The 22,702-nt window shown below is 51.6% G+C and overlaps 1 protein-coding gene across 1 annotated transcript in view; it reads right to left on the bottom strand.

Moving 5' to 3' along the window:
- Window positions 1-511: 511 nt before the first annotated feature.
- OTOF (otoferlin) overlaps window positions 512-22,702 on the bottom strand; it is a 110,802-nt gene continuing 88,611 nt past the window's right edge. Inside the window, exons 28-46 of the mRNA XM_062571252.1 lie at window positions 21,631-21,792; window positions 21,171-21,333; window positions 19,757-19,887; window positions 18,097-18,126; window positions 17,769-17,894; window positions 16,668-16,734; window positions 14,426-14,550; window positions 12,516-12,650; window positions 11,570-11,707; window positions 10,167-10,294; window positions 9,413-9,583; window positions 8,672-8,832; window positions 7,711-7,853; window positions 7,092-7,180; window positions 5,471-5,569; window positions 2,499-2,740; window positions 1,775-1,953; window positions 1,473-1,573; window positions 512-692 (exon numbers count right to left, since the gene is read on the bottom strand). Coding sequence (XP_062427236.1) covers window positions 512-692; window positions 1,473-1,573; window positions 1,775-1,953; window positions 2,499-2,740; window positions 5,471-5,569; window positions 7,092-7,180; window positions 7,711-7,853; window positions 8,672-8,832; window positions 9,413-9,583; window positions 10,167-10,294; window positions 11,570-11,707; window positions 12,516-12,650; window positions 14,426-14,550; window positions 16,668-16,734; window positions 17,769-17,894; window positions 18,097-18,126; window positions 19,757-19,887; window positions 21,171-21,333; window positions 21,631-21,792 — 2,571 coding nt within the window. The remainder of the gene's footprint in view (window positions 693-1,472; window positions 1,574-1,774; window positions 1,954-2,498; window positions 2,741-5,470; window positions 5,570-7,091; window positions 7,181-7,710; window positions 7,854-8,671; window positions 8,833-9,412; window positions 9,584-10,166; window positions 10,295-11,569; window positions 11,708-12,515; window positions 12,651-14,425; window positions 14,551-16,667; window positions 16,735-17,768; window positions 17,895-18,096; window positions 18,127-19,756; window positions 19,888-21,170; window positions 21,334-21,630; window positions 21,793-22,702) is intronic.

Below are 22,702 nucleotides of genomic sequence, written 5' to 3'. Positions count from 1 at the left end.
TCGTCCTCAGGCCAGAGGGCCTGCATGCTCCCAGCTAGCTCTGGCTGCTCTGCCCCAGGTCACTGTTTCATCGCTGTTTTGAAGTGTCCCATGAGCAGGCATTTAGGCAGCGTTCCCAGAGCTCCAGCAATGCAACTCTAGCGCTTGCTCTGCTTTCTGCCAGGGCAGAGGGGGGTGAGCTGCCCTGGAGGGGGGGGGAGGGGGATGCTGGTCTCTTCCCCCATTGGGTGAAGGCATCTGAGACCCCCAGCATGGGTGCCCCATAGTAGCTACCTAGGCATCTCTGCCAACTCAGATGAGGGTTACAGTAGAGCCTTGGGACTGGAGCCGTTCTCCAACACCATTTCTCTGAGAGTAAAGCCAAGAAAGGGATCCACAAAGCAGAAAGGCAAAAGAGGAGACACAGCAGCGGCAAGAAGCTGTCCCCCAGGGCTGCTGCAGGGCAGAGGGGAGGAGAAGGGCAGAGGGCTGGGGCAGGTGGTGGCGCTGGGCTGGGAGTGTGGGGGAGGCTTCACGCTCCCAGGAGCTTCTTGACCATGTAGCCTGGCATGCTGTAGAGGAAGAGGGCCACCATGATGAGGAGCAGTAGGGCCAGCACAATTTTGATGATGAGCCACTTGTAGCGGGTGCAGATGAGGTATTTGATGGACTTGAGAGGGTTGAGGAACCAGATGAAGGATGTGTCTGGGCGGCTGTTGGGAAAGTAAACACCTGTCAGGAATGCCATAGCCACGGAAAGGGCAGGCACAACCAGCTGTACAACCAGAGCAGTGGCCATGTGAGCAAATGCGGTGGCAGCGTTATGTCCCAGCCAGCCAGCCCAGGCTGCAGCGGGCTCTCTCTGGGTTGGAGGCACAGCAACCGTGCCCACCCAGATGTGACTCTCCCTGTGGCTGCCCGAGTGCATGATCCCTCCTGGCTCACTGCAGCCTGCTCTCACCCTGGCACAGCCCTGCCTTTCCTCTTACAAGCCCAGCTGGCGATGGAGAGGGGCACTGTGAGGGAGCCCCACAGTCTCCTTGCCTGGACAAGCCTTTGTGGAATGAAAGAGCCTGATCCTGAGGATCAGGAAGGTTTCCAAGAAAAGCCAGCAGATTTTGTGCCAGAAGGAGTAATGCAGGGACTTGGGGGAAGGGGGGCAGAAGAAGCTGATGTCCTTGCAACTATCACCAGAGGGGAGGAAGAGGAGGTGGGGGGCTGGGAAATGAGAGTGGAGTTAGGAAGGGAGAGAGATGAGGAAGAGAATAAGGAAAGGCAGGCAGGGAAGTGAGTAGAGGGCAGTGAGGTCAACCAGGAGAGATGCTTCTGCCCCTTTTACCTCCAGCACCCTGCCTACAGCCCTCATTCCTACACCCCCCCAGATATGTGACCCCTCCTCACCTCCCCACAACTGGCTACCTCCCTGGGAACCACTTGATGCAGCCTCTTTCCCAAGCCCAGGCATCTGCTGGGGAGAAGGGTCTCCTACTTACTTGGGTTTCTCCAGTGGGTCGGGCTCATTGCGAGCCAGCCCAGCAGGGGATTTCTCTGCCTCCTCTGCGGTCAGGAGGTGTAGTTCAGCCTCGACTTTCCCCTGCAGGGAGCAGAGAGAGACCTGCTGCGACACGGGCAGTGCTCCCCGCCTCAGCCCCCAGAGACTGCCAAGCAGGGACGTGGTGAGCAGGGGGGGCCTGATCTAGCAGAGGCAAGTAGGAAGGGTGCAAAGGGGCCTCCACATACGCAGAGGATGCAGTCTCCAGGACAGCAAATCCCCCCCACCTCTCCCCATCCTTACCGTTATCTCCAGCTCATCATTTTCATCCCTGGCCACGAAGGGCCACCAGCCCTTCACTCGCTTCTGCTTGAAGATGGAGATCATGGGCAGCTCTGCCTCATTTGTCACCATCTCCAGGCTGCACTGCTTCGCAGTCTTGGCTCCCCGGGGAAAGCGGTTCAGGTCTAACTCGATTGCCCCTGGGAGGAGAGGAGGAAGCACAGATGGTGGCACCTCGAACAGGGAGTCTTTGGCTGGAGGTGGGATAGGCCAGCATTTCCTGCTTCAGGGAGCATTTCTGAGCTGGGTGTCCTGGGAGCCTCCCACATATCTGTGGCCATGCAGCCTCTGATCTCCCCACCACATCGTGCTTTTGAGGTCATGTCCCCACATCCTCTCCCCCTCTCCATCAAGTGGCCATGGCTTCCAGCCACTCTACACTCCACAGCTAACTTGGGCACAAAGATCCCAGGTTGGGAACTAAGGTAAAAAGATGGTGTCTTCGGTACAGGATCAGCCTTTCAACAGCAGCATGAAGACAAGGGCTCTCATCCTACCTGTTCTTAGCTGTAGCATCCAAAGGGGTTTGTAGGGCGTAGCTGGCTTAAGGACTAGGGCTGTCCTTCCATGCTCTGTGCCTACATACATCTTGTCCCGCCCCACATCCCTCCCTGCTCCACCAGCCATGTGACTCCCCACCCCCAGCTTGCCTGTCACCCCAGCTCAGCTGGCCCTCCCCACTTACCGAGGAAATCATCAGCTGAGAAGTGGTCGGCATCCCAGACCTGTAGGGTGAGGCGAGCTGGGATCTTGTACTCAGTCTCATCCCAGGAGAACATGGACTCCTTCTTGGAGATGACAATCTTCTCCTCTGCCATCAGGTAGTCGAAGGGGAAAATATAGCGCCAGTTGAAGTTGCCTTCACCGGTGAGCGAGTGATAATGAACGTCTGTGTCTTGCTTGTCCTCCTGCTGGCCCTTCAGCCACCTGAAGTGCCCAGAGGTGTGGCACACATTAGCAGGAGGGAGGAGAGGGCACAGGGCCATCCTGGGCATGCAGCTGGGATGCCTCCAGGCCAGCAAGGCATGGACAGACTGGAAGGACTCAAGAATCATGAGCAATGGGCTGGGGTTACTCAAATCAACATGGCAGCCTCTTCAAGCGAAATGGTGATTGAGGGAGAGAAATGCAAGCTGGTTATCAGGGGTCTTTCTCTGGGCGGGGGGATGTTAGGGAGATGGAAAGGAGCAGAGAGCACTGCTGGGAAGTCTGGAGCAGAGCTTGCTGGAAGGATGTCCTCATCCTGCCTGCCCTGGTGGAGCATTCAGGCCTGGGTGAGGCTGTAGAGACCATCTCACCCTAGCATGGGGTAGTTTGACCACTCCTGACATCAGGTGTCCGTGCAGAGGCAGCTCTGTCCGTGCCACTTATCAGGCTCCCTGTATCAGTGTACCTCTATCCCAGCCCATGCCCATCAGAGGGACTGAGGGCCTGATGCAGCATGTGTTTTAGGCCGGGGTTGTCTCTAGTGACCAGATCTCCAGCTAAGGCACCTGAGGTGCCCAGCTCAGGTAGACACTCCTCTACTGGAGATAGTGGGATCCCAGTTCTGTGGGCCTTGGAGACAGGGTGAATATGCTGGCCTTGCCATCACATACGTTTGTGTCTCCAATTTTCTGGCTCCAGCCAGCAGAAATCTTTGGGCAAAAGGGATGTGGCTATTGCTCTGCACCAGCAAGTCTCAGTCATAGGGGAAACAGAGCTTCATTTTAAAGATTTTGAATGCTCTCTAGCTCCTTTGACAGGACAAGACACCTCTTTTCCTCAAGGTGCTCTCAGTTTTGTGCATCTGTTGGTCCCAAGGGGCTGCAGCCAGCAGGGACATGGATCCGTGCTTAGACACTTAGGACAGGGTTGTTGCCCTGGACTCTGAGCATGCTGACACCCTGCTCTGCCCCACAAAACACACGAGGTAAGCGATCCCACCTCATGCACACAGGGAAGGTCTGTTGCATTTCAGATTGAGAGCCATTGCAGAAAAGCCACACGTGCACAAACCACCTACTCACCTGCCTTGAAACAGACAGTGACAAGACCTTGTCCCCCTCACGCACACGTACATGCACACCTCTTTCACAGGTCAGCTGGTATGCAGCAGTGGCATGAATGATGCAGAGAGCATGGGTCCTTCCAGCACATTAAAGTTCATAGCTCCAAGGGCACCTGCCCTTTGCATAGCATGGCACAGGGAATGCAGAGGGAGGCACTGGATGCGCAGCCCTAAGCAAGCCTCCACTGCACTGGGCAAGTGGGACCAGAGACAGAAAATGGAACTGGTTCTCTAAGAGTAGCATGTGGTGCAAGAGGAGGAGACCTGGCCTCAGCAGACAAGGCTGCAGAGCAGCAGTGTAGCTTTTAGGAAGCACCGAGTGGTTTAGCAGAGATGTGGCAAATCACTGTGCATCAGCTTTAGATGTTGCTACATTGTTTTGGCCTTCCTCCTCATGCATCTTTGCCATGCCACAGGGTTTAAGCCTTTGGAAAAAGCTTGTTTTCTTGCCAGCTGATCCCTGCACTATAATCTAGTTGTGTCTTAACCTGTGTGTGTCAATGTAACATGAGTGAAGGGATCTTAGTTGGCAATCTGGGAAATCCAAATCCTCTCTTGCTTAAGCAGGACAGTCTAGGCAGCTCTGCAGGGACAGGAAAGGGAAATTCAGTGTCCAAAGTAGGTGGAGCCCATGTTGAGAGCCAGTCTCAGAGCCCTGGTAGATGAGACAGGAGAAAAGTGTCTCACAAGCATGTTAAGGTAAATCTTGGGCCAGGGCTCATTCCGAGATGGTCCATAAGCAGCACCTGCCCCATGCTGAATATGGTGAGGGTCAGCAGGGTCTGACAGCGTGGAAGACTGGAATTTTAATGGGTGCCTCCAGGAACAGAACATCATATCTAGAGCTACAAATTAGCTTCTCCACCCCCCTGGATTTAGCTATATGCTGGCTTCTCAGCAGAGAAATGTTTTGTGAAGAATTGGTATGTGAAGGTGTGAATTCCCTTGTTTCTGCAACTGGCACGTTTTGGAAGCGGTTCTCCCTGGCTGCTGGATGAGAGCGAAACAGAGATAGGATTGCCAGGAAACTAACTGGGATCTGGATCGAGATGCTAGAAGTGGAGGTGTGTTAGGCTGAAGAGCCAGCTGAGGCCACCAAGACCAGAACCAAGGGGGACAGAGGCACTGTGTCTGCCAGGAGTTATGAATTTGGGGAAGCAGACTTGAGGGACAGACAAGCAGAGGAACAGCCTGTGCTCAGGTCCTGTCCAAGGGGAGAGGGACAAAAGAGACCAAGCAGCAAGGCCCTGGCCATTTCCCCCAACATAGATGCCAGACATCTTTTCTCCCACCAGGAAAGCATCATCTTCCAAAACCACTTCATCAGTGTTCCAGATAATGACTCACAGCCTGAAGCTGGGCAACCAGGCCAGGCAGCACAAACACATGCGGCAGATCAAGCAGCCAGCAAGAGAGACTAAGAGGCAGAGACAGAGCACAAAATGCAACAAGACCATTGCCGCTCTCTGGCCCTCCCCCTGTGGAAGCCCTTCATGGCTGCATCACGGACACCCCTGTCCACAACCAGCCTTGGGGCCTAAGTGAGCAGCAGGACCCCCCTTGAGAGAAGTAGAAGAGGTGACACTGGCTGGCCACACTGTACATACCCCCTGACAAAAATGTCACTGGATTTCTCGCCAGTGAAGTAGTCATCGTCCTCCAGGATGACCTCGTCTGTGTTCCACACTATCACTCTAAGCTCGTATCTGTCAGGAGGAAGGGAGACAAGGAGGTAAGGCATGGGGAAGAGTGGGAACGGGCTGGAGGAGGTGGGGTGGGCAGAAGGGAATGGGGTAATGCTGCAGCAAACTGGGGCCAGGCATGCCCACCATAGGGCTCTATTGCAGGGGTCTTGTCCTAGGGACCAAGAGGCCAGAAACACAGAGGAGAATCGTGCCTGAGATGGGATGCAGTCCAGGCAGGGTCAGCGGAGCAACAGAGGGATTTTTGTCTTCATCTGCTCTGAACTACTGCATGGCCCAACCCAAAGGCTCTAGGAGACAGCACAGGCTTAGTCTTAAATAGATTTGTAGTTACAGTGGGGTCTTCTGGCCCTGCAAAATGGTCTGAGTCTAGCTCTTTTCCTTCTTTCCCCACCTTACCCATCAGAGACGCCCTCCTGGAAACGGGAGAATTTGTCTCTGCCTTCAGTAGTCCCCTCCAAGGGCTGTGCCTGCTCCCATGTCCTGGGCAGTCTACTGGGCATCACTCTGTTTCCTAGGACTCTAGTAAGGAGACTTAACAGCAAGATACTCCCAGCTTTGCCTTTTGCGTGCAGTCAACTGAGCTTCGCAGCCACACTTGGTTTGCTTGGGAATTTTGGTGATGGATAAACCAGCTCCAGTTGGAGTTGGCAGAGGAACAGCAGAAGCCAGTTTCCTGGGACTGCAAGCAGCTGCAATGTGGATGGGCTGGAGAAGGGCTCGGGGACAGTGACAGAGAAATGCAGCCATGCAGCCACAACAACATTACATGGCTTGAAGTGCCAGGGACTGCTGTGGGACTAAGATTCCTGCCATCCTCAGCACTAGCACCTTCTTGCCCGCTCCTGTGGGTGAGACCTTGCTCTGTGCTATGCCACCGCAGCACCTAGCACTTGTCCAAACAACAAAAGGATACTTCTCATAGCTAACAGGGCACACTATCTGCTCTAAATGATGTCTAGATGGGCTGAGCATCAGAGGGGAGAGGGGGAGAGGACAGGAATGGCATGAAGAACTCTCTATTTCTGTGACTGCTGCCTGATCTGTCCTACTTTGATTACCATGTCTATCCCACTGACCAACCTGGTGCCAGGGCTTTTCCTTGCCTCGAGCCTCAATCACTCCGGGAAACTCTTCCCTCCAGGAAAGGGCTTGTGGATGCCCTGACCTAGTGTAACCCCTGCCCCTGGGGCTGGGTGCATTGGTCTTCCCACTCCCCACATCAGGAACTAGCTAAGAATCTAAGTTCAGAGTCTAGACATACACAGAGAGATCAGGAGCTGCAGAGAACTGAGCAGATGGGATACCATCCTGCAGGAGCAGCTCCACAGCTGGTGGGGAAGGGGAAGACATCATCTGATGCTTCCAGTGTTGGGATTTCTGGACATGCCAGCAGGGTTGGGGTTCCAAGGCAGATGGCTATGCCAAGGTGGGCCATGGAGAAGCAGTAGAATAGGGTAGAAGCAGGGCTTCATCCCCAGCCACAAGTTTTTCGCTGGGCTTTGTTGGCTGGGAGATTCCTTACTTCTTTGGTTTCCTGGGGGAAATATCAATGGCGGGACCTGGTGCCGGCATATCCATGGGGAACATGTCTACCCACATCTCCAGGCGACCCTGCAAGGTTGGAGAGGTACAGTCAGGTCTCTCAGGCCCTCCTTTCCCAAAGATGCCCGCAGCATTCCCCCCAGCTCCTCCTGCCCTTCAGCGTCAGTAAGGCTGTGCCGGGCCTGTCAAGGCAGTGCAAGGCCTGCAGCACCACACTGAACCCTGCTAGATGTGGGGCTGGGCAGGCCTCCACTGTGCCGTTTGTCCTTTCTGCTCCCATTTAGAGCAGTTTTTCCTAGCATGGCATGTGCTGAGAAAGAAGAGCACAGCCCTGGGGGAGGCAGGGGACCCAGAGACTTGGGGTAATGAAATAGATGCCAGCTGGCGATGAAGAGGCATTGAAGATTTAGTCAGCGGGATCAACAGGCAGAGTGGTAAGAGCTGTTCTGTCCAAGTGCCACTTTTCATACACTGCCTCCCTCCCCACTGTGTCCTATGACAAGGTGGGTTGCAGCTGGTCTGCTCAGCTGAGATCTCTCTTCCCTGCTTGGAGGCTCAGCAGCCTCTGCCTTTGCCCCCTGCTCTGGGGCTGTAGGGACCTGTTCAATGCCTGGCTTGTCAGGGTTCAGCAATGGACGTGTCTCCACGTGCTCAGGGACCAGCCTGCAGCCTGCTCGTGGGATGTCTTCCCAATGATGCAGTGCAGTCAGGGCTAGGTGTTCATCTGTCTGCTTCTTCTGTCCTGTTTGGGAAAAGGGAGGACTGAGTTTGGAGAACTGGGCACAAGAGACACCAAGGGCAGCAAACAAGCCTATTCCTTCACCCCAAGCAGCACCCAAACTCTTCCTGACAGCAGAGTATCCAGTCTGGGCTTGCAAACCTCTGCTGACATCTCCTTTCCCCAGGCTGCACACACATTGCTCCTGTTGGCTACCTCTTCCAGCTCCAATCTACTCCAAGGGAGCAGAATGTCCTAGTAGTTCCTCCTCTCCATTTCCTTGTACCCACCTTGTCCTTGCACCAACACTTCCCAGCTTCTCTTTCTCCTCTTCCTACTCTTACGCATTCACACAGACAGTCCCAACCCCCTACCAATCTGTATTTTCCCCATCTGAGTAAGCTCTGTATCCGTTGACACTGCTGTCCTCCTCCTCTGCACCCATCCTGGTCTACATTCAACTTTGCTGAGTACATATGAGTGATCTGGACACAGCCAATGTCTGGGGATGCAGCAATGTGGATAGTGGCTTCCTAAACCCTGCAGGGGCCAGGATGAGCTGTCTGCATTACTCCTTGGACATAAACTGCCAGGAGGAAGTTTCAAAGGAAGCTTCAATGATTCCATGCCATGGATGCTCATGAGCAATTCTGACAGCAACTCTCTGGCCTGGGCGGTCCATAAGACACTGGCTAGCTGGTAACATAATGCAAGCCCCACACAAAGAGGTGGCTGGAGAGACATTGCAATGCTGCGTGGGGTAATGGGAACCAATTCTGGATGATGAGGAGACACCCCAGCCCCCTGCTCCCCTCCCCACCTTCATGCCATGGGGCGGGTACCGTTTTCATCTTCGATCTCTGTGGGGCCGGTGAAGACCCTGTTGGCGACTTTCACTCTTCCTCCTGGCCCAAAGTGCGGCCCATCTACCTTGCCCTCTTTGCACAGCTTGGACAGGATTTGGGAGGGCTTCATGGGGTCACGCCAGATGTTATAACCATGTCTGTTAACAAGAGGGCAAGGTCAGAGAAGTAGCAAGATTTGTAGGAAGAAGAAGAAATTCTATTTCTGTCTGCCAAGAAGGCAAATGTTACTGCCCCTCAGGACCCAGGATTCATAGCGGAAGGATGTGAGGCTCCAGGCTGGAAACCTCAGAGCAAGAGAGGGCCCTCTGGGCCCCAACTCTACGCTTTACCAATACCTTTCCACCCCAGGCCCTTTACTCTGCACAGCTCCAGACCTGCAATCCCCACTGCTCTCCACTTGACTACTGAGGCTAAGCTCTGCTGCCTTGGCCTAGCTGCTATTTCAGCAATGGTTTCACTTCTATGCTCAGCCCTACCAATGGCCCTCAGCCCCTTCGTTCTTGCCCTCTGCTCCTGTTTACAACCTGCTCTGCTGCTACCCTAGGGTGCTGGTCCCAAAGCCCATGTTAGGAATGAGGGCACAACACAGGTTCCCTCATCAGCAGGCAGTGAAAGAGGGAGATTCCTACAGGAGATCGAGGCCTAGCGTGGAAGATGAGACCGAGATGGGTCCAGGCATCACAGGAGATGTGTGCACAGGGAAAGCTTTGCTCATACATGGAGTAAGTCTGTGACACTCCACAAGTAGCTCGGTGCTTGCTGTAGTAGCGGTTCTCCAGGTCAATCTTGGTCTCTCCGATGAGGTCGTCGGTGCCCACCAAGTCCCAGTCATACACAGCCACTGTCAGCATGGACTCCATAGGGAAGGTGGCTTCAATGTCAAAGGACCTATGACAAGAGAAAGCAGGTGGAGAGGGAGGAGAGGCTGTAGTCACTGAAGGCTTTAGATGGTGCTGAAGACAAATGGAAGGGTGAGGTGGGTCTACTCCAGTGTCTGCAGAGTGTTTAGTTGCATGTGCTACTGCAGTACGTTCAGCTTAGTGTTGTAACTAGTTCTCTGCATGGACTGTTTTGGAACCAGCAGCCCTAGAGAGGAGACGGATTGTGATGATTGCTTGACCCGGCTTCCCAATAGCCCTGAAACTCAGTTTGTGTGTCTCTGGAGAGCTAGGCGATGCTGCTAGTTGTGTCCAGGCCTAATGTTTCCTAAAGTAGGTGTCCATCTTGATCAGCTATGTCTCTCTCCTAAACACTCTTAACAGTGTTGACCAGATTGCTGAGAGAGAAGGGCAGATGCCTTAAATGAGGACACCTGGACACCTACACTGCAGGCAAGGAAAGCTCAGTGTGATCGGTCCCCTCTTTTGACCCCAGGCTGTGGCTGTGGGATGCCTGGGGTGGAGGTCCCAGGGCTGGTGAGCTTAGCTCACTCTTCAGGGTGCAAACAGGTAACCGGGCTGGGACAACTCACTTTCCAAAGACAGGGTTCAGCTGCTTGGAGATGTAGTTCTCCTTGTCTTTGATGTCTGTCTTCCCCAGCTTGATGGCAATGTATGGATCAGCTTTCCCATTGATGTCAGCTGGGTGCAGGTCTGTGGCCTGTTGGAAGAAGACAAGATGCATCATCCCAGTCCATGTTAATGAACAAGTCAGGGACAGCTCTTAATGTCCATCCCTGAGACCAGCTGGCCCTATCTGGCCATAGCCATGTGGCTATGTATTTTTTTTACCTCCAAAACATGGGGAGGCAATTTAAACCAGGGATAAGTCCTGCCTTTTGCTAACCCATGTCCTCACCTGGGGTGTTTGTCTGGGCTGACCCATGCCAGGCCCAGTCTCCTTTGACAGACCACTGTCTCCTTTGGCTTCTCTCTCATCAGTGCAAAGAAATGGGTTTCTCTAGACAGAGATCTGCAGCAGAAACTGGACTGAAATGCCAAGAAGACATCTCTTGTCTTCTCTTTCTCTCCGCTGACTTATTAGGACCAAGGGCTTCGTGTAAGCAGGGGGGAGTATCCCTAATCTCTCCAATTCAGCTTCTTCACCATTTTGCCACACAACAGTGGATTCTCATGCCAGCACACTTCCACTGACAAACCCAGGCCTGGATGTTGGTGGTGCTGACCACACTGGTGGCTGCCACTGCAATCTCAGCTTTTTCCCCTCACAGGGCAATGGGATGCAGCACTGGATGGAACTGTAGGGGAAATTAGGTTGCATTTGTAAAACAACAGGGACAAGATGTTGGCAAAGAGTCATACTGGTACTTCCAGTAGGTTGAGATAGCTCTTAGTGCCAGGCTAGGGTGCCTCACTCACGTGCTTGTGGATGCAAGAATGACAAGTTTAGGGGCCGCAAAGGACTTTTTCCAGAGTGCACTCCATACAAAGAGACTCCCATTAGCTGGACCGCAGTGATGATCACTCGCTGTGTGTCCAAGGAGGTGACATGCCCTTCAGCCAGATCTAGCTTTTGCCTCCTCCTAGTTTGCTCTGCTTGTGCCTCACTGAGGTGTTGTGGCTATGCAAGGAACCAGAATCTTGTAGTCTGGGCTGGTGCACATTGTTCTCCAAGCTGGTCTTAGGTGGAGAACTAGGACAGACACCTCAGTCCATCTGATATGCCGGGTGTCTAGAATTAACACGGGCTCAGGAGCCCAATGGTTAGAGCGCAAAGCTATGGGGACACTCCATTCAAGTCCTTATCAATGAGCTGGTTCAGTCCTCGTGCTGCATCCTTTGCCTTGGTGTTCTCTGTTATCACGTTATCATGACTAAAAGTCAGCATCCCTGCAGCTTCAGGAGCAGCTCCTGGGTGTGAGTAGTGTAAGGGAACATAGGAACACACCTTGGCATACTGCATGGTTATACTCACCCGCACGATATAGACTCGGACCAGCACATTGATGGGGTCATTGCTGGGGATCCCCTGGAACATGCCAAAGTTGGGGTCGTATCCTGCCTCCTTGGTGATATCATCAGGGAGAGGCACTTTGTAGACACACATGGAGCCCTGGCACAAGGGAGTGCACACCCTGATTAGTCCTGTTGCTCCAGAGGCCTGGAGTGAACAGACCATCCCAAACTATCCTTCCTGAAAGCTGAGCTGCTAGCTTTCTTTCTAGACATGTTTTGTAGCAGACAGGCAAGCTCTGGAAGCTTCCTCTGCCTCACAAGCACCCCCTCCAGAGGATACAGCTATGAGCAGAGAAATTGGACAAAGCGAAGGAGGCCTGCAGAGGAATCTGACTAGCAAGGTGCTCATGGATAGGGAATTCCAGGAATAAATAAATAAATAAATGAAAAGAACACCCATAGCAATGGAAATAAAAGGTGTTGTCAAGAGAGGGGCTGGGAAATCCAGGAACTACCAGGTGGAACACAGTTGATTTCCCTGACCACCTAATTTTAGCTAAGGTGGGGAACTGCCAGCTCATCTCCTCTCCTAAACAAGCCAAGAGTAAAACTGGCATGAACACGCTTCATCTGGCCAAGATCACTCCCTCCAACAAGATGGGGCATGACTTATATCCACAGTGAGTGATAAAAAGGATCTGCTTTTCTCTTGGCCTTCTGTAAGAATCACTAAAGATCTCTTTGCTGCAAATCACTCTCTCTGTGATGTACTCTCTAAAGCCTGCTGATTCCTGGGGCTATCTTTGGAGGCTTTCCCTCCTGCAAGGAGATAGTGTTGGGTCGATGCAAATGGGCATGTATTGTATCCAACCTGCCTTTAGCTAATGCACCTTCAGGAGAGAAACCTGTAGGCAAAGCTTCCCCAAGCTGTCCCTGCCCTGACCCAACTCAGCAGCCAGGCTCACTTTGAACCTCCCCACTATCCGCTCCTCTTCTGTTGCATTGTCATCGTTGTCCCCGATCTTCCCACGGAGCAGGTTGAAGGTGTGCAACCAATCCTCAAAGTTATCAAACTCTGTTTCCAGCTCTTTGTTGAAGACCTATAATGTCAGAAAATTAGAGGGAATCAGGTAGAAAAAAATATGAGGAAAAGATCCAGTGGTTACCCAAGGAAACTCAAAGTGGGTGTGGACACCTTAGTTCCCAGAGCCTAATTCTCTTGGATTGGGTCAAGGTCATTGGGTTGTGCTTTGATGCCACAAGCACCTTCACAAACTGATTGTGTACAAGAGGGAACCTCAGCTAAATGCAGCTTTTCCTCTTTTGCATATGATCCAGGTTCAAATCCCTTCTGAGTTCCAGATACACAGACTGTATTAATCCAAGTAAAACCCATGGACCACTAAACTGAACCAGGGCATTTCCTTGTCCTGAGTCTTAGCCAGGCTGGCCATGGCCTAGCAGAAACTCTTCCCCCACCCAGGGCTCATTCAAACTGCCCTTGTGTTGGCCTTGCCCCAGCCCTCTGCTGCAAGACCTGGGGACAGGGTCCTGGTCTGGGTGGGTGATGAGCAATGCCTGTCTCTGATTCATCTCCTAATATAGCTGTAGGCTGTGATTCCACAGGGGGAAGGTTGTTCTCACCAACTTAGAGCATCTTCCTCCAATCTCAAGACTGAGCTGATTCCTTTCTGACACTGTTCATTAAGCTACACAATTGTCTGATCCTTCAGTGCGGTTACAGAGAGTCAGTCATGGCTACCCTGCCTTTCTTTCCTACTGTAATTCCTAAAAGGACTTCTGGTTCCAGCTGCACTGTGTGGAACAAACTCACTGTGTGGAACAAACCCCTCCAAAAACTACATGCAATGATGGCACTGATTCCTGCTGCCATCAGACATGTGTTTCAACACTACATATAGCAGCTGTTTGTGCACTCAGTGTGGCATTTGCCTCGGCAGCCTTTGATGTCCACTGGCTGAGCATAGGATCTGCCTGACCAAATGTGGGCATCTCTGGATGGGCAAGTCATAGTCATATGGGAAGCAAGACAGGAAGGCATCTCTACAGTTGGCCCTAAAAACAGGACCAACTTCAAAAATAGAGTAGGTTGCTCAGGGTCAAAGTCCAGTATTTCCAAGGGCTGAGATCTCTGCAGAGTTGCAACACACTCAAGAAATACTTCCATTATGGGCAATGAGCGATGCTTTGTGTCCAACAGGAATTTCCTTTGCTGCAGCTTGTGTCCATTTTCTCCTATCCTTTCGTGCTCTCCTTTGCTGCCCTCTCTATGACTCCCTACTATGTACCATCAGGTAGCCGAAGAGGGCTAGTAGGACCACCTTCACCTTGTCCTCTCCAAGCTGAACAAAGCCAGCTCTCAGCCTCTTTCTCTTCGTGTATGTCATGTGCCCCAGACCACAGTGGTGCCTTCCACCACTGGACTCACTGCAGTATGTCAGCATCTTTCTTGTGCTGGGAAGCACCAGTCAGGACAGAGAAGGCAGATGGGATCTGACAAGAGCCAGAAAGAGGGCAAGAATCTCTCCCCTCAGCTTGCTGGCTAACTTTTGCTAATACAGCCCAGTGTGCAGTTGCTCTTCACTGCTATGAGGCTGCACAGCTGACTTTTGCTGTCCCCGGGATCGCAGGTCCTTTTTATGCCAGCCTAGTTACCTTTGACTCTCTCAGTTTATGGAGAGAATTCGTAGTCCCAAGACACATCTCCCCTAGGGCTAGGTACCCCTCAGAGAGGTGAGGTGCATCCTGCAGGGGTGATCCATCCTGCTGTGTTTTCCAGATGGCTGGGATTGGACTTCCAGCCTGCTGTCAAGCAGACAGAGCCTCTTCCTCCTCTCCCTGACAATACACATACCTTCAATTCATCGATCTTCTGCTTGTTCTTCTTCTCAGGAAGCTCGGGGGCCGACTGCTGCTTCTTCTTCTTGTCATCTTTGGGTGCCTTGGACTTCTCCTTGTTCTTCGCCTGACTCTTAGAGCCTTTCATGGGAGAGTCATCAAGTTTGATTTCTGAGTCCGAGGGGAAGCGACAGGGATGGAGGAGATGGAAATGAGAATGAGGTGGAAGACAGGGAAGGGGGACATGATCACAGATACTCAGACAAGAGGAACATGAAAGCTGACAGCTGCTACTGCCTGCAACTCCCAGCCCAGCACTAGAGAAATGCTTCAAACTCTGTCCTGTCTTTCCTCAGCTCAAGTCACAGCATTTCCAGGAGCTCAGAGGTCTCTGTGCAGTGAGCTTCCAGAGCTGACCTGGGCAGGAGTTGTTTGGAGGACTATGAAACATGGGCTGAGAGCCCTGGGCTCTGTCTAGCTTCAGTAGCAGTGAAAATACCTGATCCTGCCCATAGGACCTTTTTATCTTCCTTTCACTTTTCCTGCTGGGCTGGTAGTACGATACCCTTCCCAGTCTTCCCTGAAGGGCACATTTCCCCATCTCACTCTGGTCTCTCGTGCCCTCAAAGCTGACAGTGATGTATTGGAGAAAAGAGAAGGCAGTGAAAAACATCAAGGGCACAGGCTGCCTAGAAAGGCATGTTCAAAGGTGGCTGGACAACACTGCACACTTCTCCCACCGATGTGTGATCCCCATCTGTCTTTGTCCTGCCGGCTTTCATGACTGCTACATAATGCAGATGACAACAGACAAATGACAACAGGCATACCCTTGATATGGAAGAGGAAAGAAGGAAGGAAGAGGAGTGCAAAGGGGAAAGGGACCCTGCTCAGGAGGACTGACAGAGAGCAAGGAGGGACCCAAGACACCCCCCAACAGCTCTCCTGGCACAGCAAGCCCATGCAGAAGCTTCTCAGAGTCATCTCCAAGATCAGCAACACCTAGCCTCATCTTTCTTGCGATATGAAGGCTAGTCTTTAAAGAGAAACCAGGCTCTGCATTTTCTCAGCTAATGGACTCTGCATGAACAAGACAACAACCCCCTCTCCCATGAATGCATGATCTATGGAGAGCAGGGGAAGCAGACAATGCTGGGGATTCAGTGCTCTCTGCTGCTGCCCTTCTTCACCCCACTGCCCATTCAGTCCATAGGGTGGCCCTTTGCTGAGCCCGTACATGAAGGCTCCTAACCTTCTCTCCCCTGTGCCTTCCCCCAGAGCTGAGCTGCTCCATCACATGAAATACATCCTGACAGTAAAGGTGAATGCTTCAAACCCATGTCTGGGGCTGCATGGGGGTGTCCAGGCATCTCAGTCTTCCTGACTGAGCTGAGCAATCAAAACCATCCATAAAAATTCTTAGGGAAGTACATTCCAGCACTGCTGGTGGGACTGCCGAAGAGCCTGCAGTGCTGATAAGGTCACCCTTGGAGAGCAGTTCCCAGATCGTTGATATTCTCAGCCCACATCACTTGTGGTATGAAATGCAGTTTGAGGCATCTGCAATGCCCCCTATGATATACTGCTCCCCAGACTCTTTGAGAGAAAAATGCACTTAAGACACAGCTCATCTCATCTCAAGAGAGTATCCAAAATAGCTCGGAGAACTTGCCCTAAAAATACAGTTTTCTTTACTGTCCATTCAAGAACACCAGAAAACAAGAGCTCTATCCTAAAGATAAAGGGAGTCAGATTAGATGAATCCCAAATGTTTTGTCTGGTTAATGCTTCCCTGTTAAAACTGGGGCAAAATAAGAAGGTTTCCAGGAAGCCTCTCCCATAGCGGGGAAGGAAAACTGTAAAGATGATTTCAAAGTATCTGTTCCCTCGTGTTCCCAAAAGACTCTGAGCACACAGCCTTGGTGCTAATACAGATGCACGGCCAAGGTGACGAGACTACTAACCTTTGGCTGCACAAAAACGCCTTCAGTCCATAATACAGGTCCTAGTCTTTAATCTCATGACTTCCACACAGCCTTCTTTCCAGCACAGAGGAGCTGGAGGCTGCCACAATACCACACTCTGAGTGGGAGTCACCTGGCATTTCCATCCTAATGTATCAGTCCAACACAACCCGCAGCAGGCCTGCGTTCACAAAAATGGATCCTGCCATGCTCTGAATTAAGTGAAAAAGCACCAAAAGGAATCCTGGTGCTGCTCTTCTGCCCCGTTCCCTCCCTCCCTTGCAAACAGCTCACCCTCTGCAATCTCCATTTCCTCCTTCTCCTCCGCTTCTGCTGCGGCCGCTTCCTGCTGCCGGAGTTGCTGGGGGAGAAATGAAACGAACAACGAGTGGGCAACTGTGCTGAGGTCTCTGCGCTCCTTGGAAGTGCCCAGCTTGGGGTCACAGCTGGCTCGCTCTTCTTGGAGCAGTGAGCGAGGATCTGGCTGAACTGGGGAAATCCAAGTTGCTCAGTATGGTATTGATGCTGCTGAATAACTGTGTTCTCAATACAAACCAGACACAAAATCAGTACACTCAAGGAAGAGAAGTCCTGCTTGGCTTGGCCAGTTGAAAGCCTTGTTGACAGTCAGGCAAGGTTAGCGAGGAAAGTAGCGTGGCCCCAAGCCTTTGGGCCCAAGGCTGCCCTGGTCTCTGTAGGAACAGCCTTCCCCTCTCACTCTCTTATTAGACATCTTAGGCAGTTTTATGCCTCTCTAGTGTTTGTCTGAATCTGGTGTCTATCCAGGAAGCCAGAGAGAGCCCAGGCAAATGGGGAAGGCTCTGAGGTATCCAAGGGTGGATGGAGAAGTTCCAAGGCCAGAGATGTTGGGGATGGGGAAATCCTTTAGTTTTAAGCTTCTTGGCCCCAAAAGAGAAAAGATTTGACCCCCCTCCACTCAGTAAAAATTCTCAGCACTGCTGATGGGATCCCTGTGCCCTTGGACAGTCCACAGCTGAGGGGCTGGGAAGACGATTGGGCTGGTACCAGCAGGAGAAACAGCTTGGGCACCCGGTTGGTATAAGCCATGTGCCCCCTGCCAGCTCGGCAGTGATCGAGGGGAAGCAGGCGGAAACACCAGCTGTTTGCAGCCTTTCTGCTGCCCCATTTTTTCACACCGGCTATGGGGACATTGATACACACACTTCCCTTCCTTCCCCAGGCCAGCCGTCCCAGCCTTAGTGCTAGCAAAGGGCAGCATTTGCATTTAAAGAGCAGTCCGCTGCTGTGCCGCCCCCAGAGATGTTGGGACTGGGCTGCTGTGCTGTTTGGCTGGAAATAGCCAAGACCTTGCAGGCAGGGAGCAACTTCTTCCTATACCCCTCTACATACACCCCTCCACTGCTCTGCACCCACCTCCTTCATTGTCTCAATTGAAGCAAAATACTTGGACCACCAGTCTAGCATGCTCTCATCCGGCTCCTCCTCTTCTACTTCCTCTCCTCCTCCTTTCTTCTTCTTCTTCTTTTTCTCTTCCTCAGACTGCAGGAATAAAGAAAGCAAAGACAAGAGATGGGATCAAAGTGAGCTGTCTCTCAAAGTGCCAAGGTGATGGGTAAATAACTCGCGCCCAGCAGCCAGAGGACAGGTAGGGCAGAGGATGGTTCATTGAAAGCCCCACAGAAAGGTAGGATGAGGTGTGGAGGGGTAGAAGCAGCAATGCAAAAGCAGATTCATCACTTACCACGTCCACCTTCACCACTGCATCTGAGTTCTGCCGCCAAGGTTAAAAAGAAACAGTGAGAGGGAAGAGCAGGTTAGTGGAGCAACTGCACCGCCAAAATACAGCTGAGTACAAATGCACACGGATAAACGTGCACAGTGAGCTGTGAGAAGTCACAAACGGCTCCCTAGGGAGGCAGGACAAAAGGCATTGCACGAACAGCCCTGGCTGGGAAGCTGTGCATGCAAGGGAGACATTTGCTGTGACACACCAAACTTACCTCCTCTTGGGAGATCTCTGCTAATGAAGAACCACGACTGCATCAGTGAGAGCATGGGCCAGCAAAGATACCTTGGGCTTCAATGTGGGTAATAGCACTTTGCTCTCTTGGAGCTTTTTTTGCTCTAGCTAGGGAGGTTTGCAAGTGTTTTTCTGGTAGATTTCAGGAAACAAGAAGCATGTGCAAGCCAGGGCTTTTCACACATGCACACATACATGGGAGTCCCTTCAAACTCAGCTGTGTGAGCAGACTCCTGGTGAATGCAAATACACACGACAGAGCTTTTTGTGCACCTGCGAGGAACTGTATGTGTAGGTACGTATGTAAACCCATGAAGGACCTGTGGGGTATGCACATCTGTTTTTGCGGGTGTGCATGCGTGTGTCCGTGTGTGCAGAAGTGGCTTTGTATGTGCTGTGGTCTTTCTGTAAACGTGCACGTGAGGGGCCATGGATATGCACGCACGTATGCAGCCCGCTGTGTGCCCGTAGGCACGTGCATGCACACCCGCTGCTTGCCTGCCTGAGAGGACACCAGCATGTCCCCACAAAGGTCCTCCTGTGGGGAGACAGCCGTTTCTTTTTGTTGAGAGAGCTCTGGAGTAGAAAGGCACGAGAGGGTGCTGAAATTTCTATTCTGAGCAGGAAAATGATCACAGACATAATCAGCATGTGAGCAAAGTCTAACTCCTCTAGGACACACTATGTATACGCTGCTGGTTTTTCAGGGTAGGCACAGCAGGTCTGAAGAGCACTGGTTGCAACAGGCTGACTTTGTATGCATTTGATGGGTCCTAGATGGCTCAGATACATTAGTTGTGCCATGAAATGACCCTGACCCCTTTTCCAGACTGCTGACCAGGCATTTCAAAGAACTGACGTAGGAACTGACATATCTCAAACTGTTCCTGAGGAAAGGGATGAGTAGTAAAAAAGGGAGAAGTATTAGGGAAATCTGTTTAGCCTTGGCTCCTTGTAGAAATTGTACAGCCTGTGATGCTTTGAAAGGGCAAGATCGTTGCAGCTGTGCAGGTGGGACATTACCGATGGGCTGCTTGTGTCTGCACCGTTCACAGAACGATGGTTCAGACAGAACAGCACAAGGGCAGGGTTATGCTCGTGGGTGCTCACTACTATTTAACTGTTTTTGAATGAAAACATAAAAAGATCTAATTTCCTTAGCCCGGGATTGTCTTTTTCTGGGCAGCAAGCATTAGCTGAATTCAGTCAGGACAGCAAGTGACTGCTTTGTACAACAGTCCCCAAGGCCTTTAATGCCAGGCATCAATCCAATTACATTTCCAAAAGGACAAGGTGGTGTCTGCTTGTGGGGGATCCCTTAGTTGTTTGCAATGCAGTGAAGAAAGGGATGCTAAAATAGCACTGACACATGGATACTCACCGCTTCCAACTTCACCATTGTCTCCATCTTCTTGATGGGAACCTCGGGTTCCACATTGACAACAATCTCCCCTGTGGGGCAAGAGCGAGGGCCTCTGTTGGTCATTGCCAGATAGCCGTTGAGCAGTTTAACTGGACAGAAGGCAGAGAAAGAAAGAGAAAAAGAGAGACAGGATAGTGCAGAGTAGAAACTGGGAGCTCAAGGGAGATCCTACAGGGTTCCAGCAGGATTATGTGGGACCACCTCATTCAGATAAAGACAAAAGCAGGGAAATGAGCACACTGGTTGGGATTCAAACAGTGGCCACCTTGTTGCCAGGAACACTGCTGGTCTTGCTGCTGTCCTCGTGACATTTAACCTCCCCTTGCTATAAATATCCACAGGGAAGGCATCTCCATCTGGGAAAGCCATCCCAGGTTCTCCTTATAATCACTGGATATCAAAGTAATTCAGTCTAGTCTAGAGCACAAGTCCTGTCCCTTAGACATAAAAGGTGCTTGCAATGACACAATGAGTCCAGCCCTTTGACTACATTCAGTGTATTGACTCTGTCTCCTCCATGGGAGCCTGAGCTGTCTGTCCTGGAGATGTGTTATCATCAGTGGAAATCTAATTCAGTCATCAGCGTTTAGGGCAAGGCCTAGCTGCAGGCACCTGCTTTAGGATAAGATGTTCCTAATTCAGACTTCAGTGCTGTGTACCAACAAGATGACCAGCTCGAGTGGAGACTCTAATGCCATACACAGCAGCTACGTCAACCTAGGCACCAGAGAGAACTCTGCTTAACCAGAATATTGACGCATCAAGCAATTGAGCAACCCACACGCTGGCCAAAACACAAACTATGCATGGCTTTGAATGCAAGCAGACAAATGGGGAGCTCATTGCTTCCTCCACCAGCTTGATGGGACCTCACACTTTCCCCATCACCAGTGGGCTGAGATCTTTGAGAAAACCAAGAGGCTGTTTGCGAGGCAGGTCTTGGCAGGCCTTTGCACCTTTGGCTTTTGTAGCTTTCTAACCTTTATCTGAGGAAGAGCAGTAGCATGCACAGAGCATGGTAGTTTCATCTCCCAGTCTTGAGAAACATTTGGGCATTGTAGAGTCATAGAAACACAGACATGTTTGAAGTGAACTAGCCTTTCTTGTCTTACAGGTATTAGGAAGAGCAGGCAGTTATCACAGTGAGATTCATGGATCCAAAAAATCAAAAGGCAATGATGGCCTCATACCCCATGGTTTCCCAGCCCCGTGAGATGAACCCTGAATCACAGTTTGCTTAACCATCAGGCACATAATGTCCCATAGTTCTTACAGCCTGCTACCCATATCCCTCTTTTCCACCCCCCAGCTGTGTGCAGTGCCTCACCAATGACCACAGCAGCCTGTGTCCCCCTGGGCCCAAGCCTGGTACCTGTCATATTCCAATGCTGGGCCTTTTTATCTGGTGGGTGATAGATGAACTTTCGGAGGGAGCTGACGGCATGGGACCCCACCAGGGTATAACGCCCGAAAGCACGGCAGTCTACCACCCGGATGTTAAGGGGTGGGTGGAGAAGTTCATTCTCTGGCAGGTCCTAGAAGCAAAAGTATGCTGGTTATCCAGGGCTTGGTGTAGGCTGCAGAACATCTATTTTCGTAGTTAGAAAGGCCAGTAGGGACTAAAACAGAGGTTATGTTGGTGGAAGAGGTCTTGTGTAACTCCTCTAGAGCTGGGCCTGGGAACCGTCAAGAAAAGGTGATCACCAGCTAGGCTGGAGCTCACTTCCTTCAATATTGTGGGGAAACTCAAGCAAGGGCCCAACAGCCACAATCTGGGCTCTGGGAAAGTCAGGATTTTGGCCAAGGGCTCAGAGGGCAGAGGGAATACTCACCACTTCAAACCACTTGACCAAAGTGCTGAAGTTGGGGTTTTTCTTGTAGTTCTGGATGAGGGCTGACTGGACTCCCTTTCCAGCACACTCAATATCCACACGGGGCCGGTCCACCTGAGCGAGGTTCACTCTCTTCAGGTCCCTGAGTCCCCAGAACAAGATCTAGGGCAGGAGGAGGGAAGACATGAATGTGAGAAGAACTGTCCCTGGCAGTGGACACTGTCCCATCTCCTCTTTACTGGAGACAAAGGAGTTGATTCTTCTCATCCCTTGGGAGCAAGGACCCCTCCCTGCACACATACTCAGCCAGGGAGCAGTGAAGTTCTGAAGCTTCTTTTTCCATGTGGCGCAGGGGTGCAACATGGTCTCTTGCTGACACCCCATGCAATCCACCCCATGACTGCTCTGCAACAGCTGAAGATCCCCTTTCAGATGCCCTCAGCACTCCTCTCCTAGACCTTTTCTGCAGGACCAGACGAGGTTAACCCATCTGCAGTGGCTCTTGATTCAGCACTGGCATCATTTTGTCAGATGATTTAATATCACTAGCAAAATGCACTGCATCCTTGCCTCTCCCTTCTTGGGAAAACAGACTAGCACCATGATAAAAAGTCCCTCTAAACTGAGATTTTTCCACCACCTGCTCCCCTATGGCCACATTCATAATTCCACATCAGAGGAGTCATATTTATCTGATCAGAGGCAAATGTCTACAAGATAGGGATGCTTTAGAGTCCTTAGGGATCTGGTCAGCAGCATCTCAGTGTAGCAGAGATACCCACAACAGCCTGGTGAGTCACACACCAAATGTCCTTGTCTTTACTGCCCAGGTGACCACTAGTCAGCCTAGCCTGAGGAGCCTTGATGGATGTGTCATCCAGGCAGACACCTACAGATAAGCGAGAGACATCCTATCATTGATGTCTGAGATAGATAGTATGAAGCTCATTTGACCTAAATTGATTTTTCCCTCACTGATGCTAAGGGAGAATCAGGTGATTAGTTCAGGTGTAGATGCATACCCCTAATGTACACTCTGCTGAATTTCAGCCCATGGGCCCTCTTCTGCAGG

This window comes from Rhea pennata, chromosome 3 (assembly GCF_028389875.1).
Source record: "Rhea pennata isolate bPtePen1 chromosome 3, bPtePen1.pri, whole genome shotgun sequence".
In the NCBI taxonomy this organism is placed as follows: domain Eukaryota; kingdom Metazoa; phylum Chordata; class Aves; order Rheiformes; family Rheidae; genus Rhea; species Rhea pennata.
This window is presented reverse-complemented; position numbering and strand designations above follow the sequence as displayed.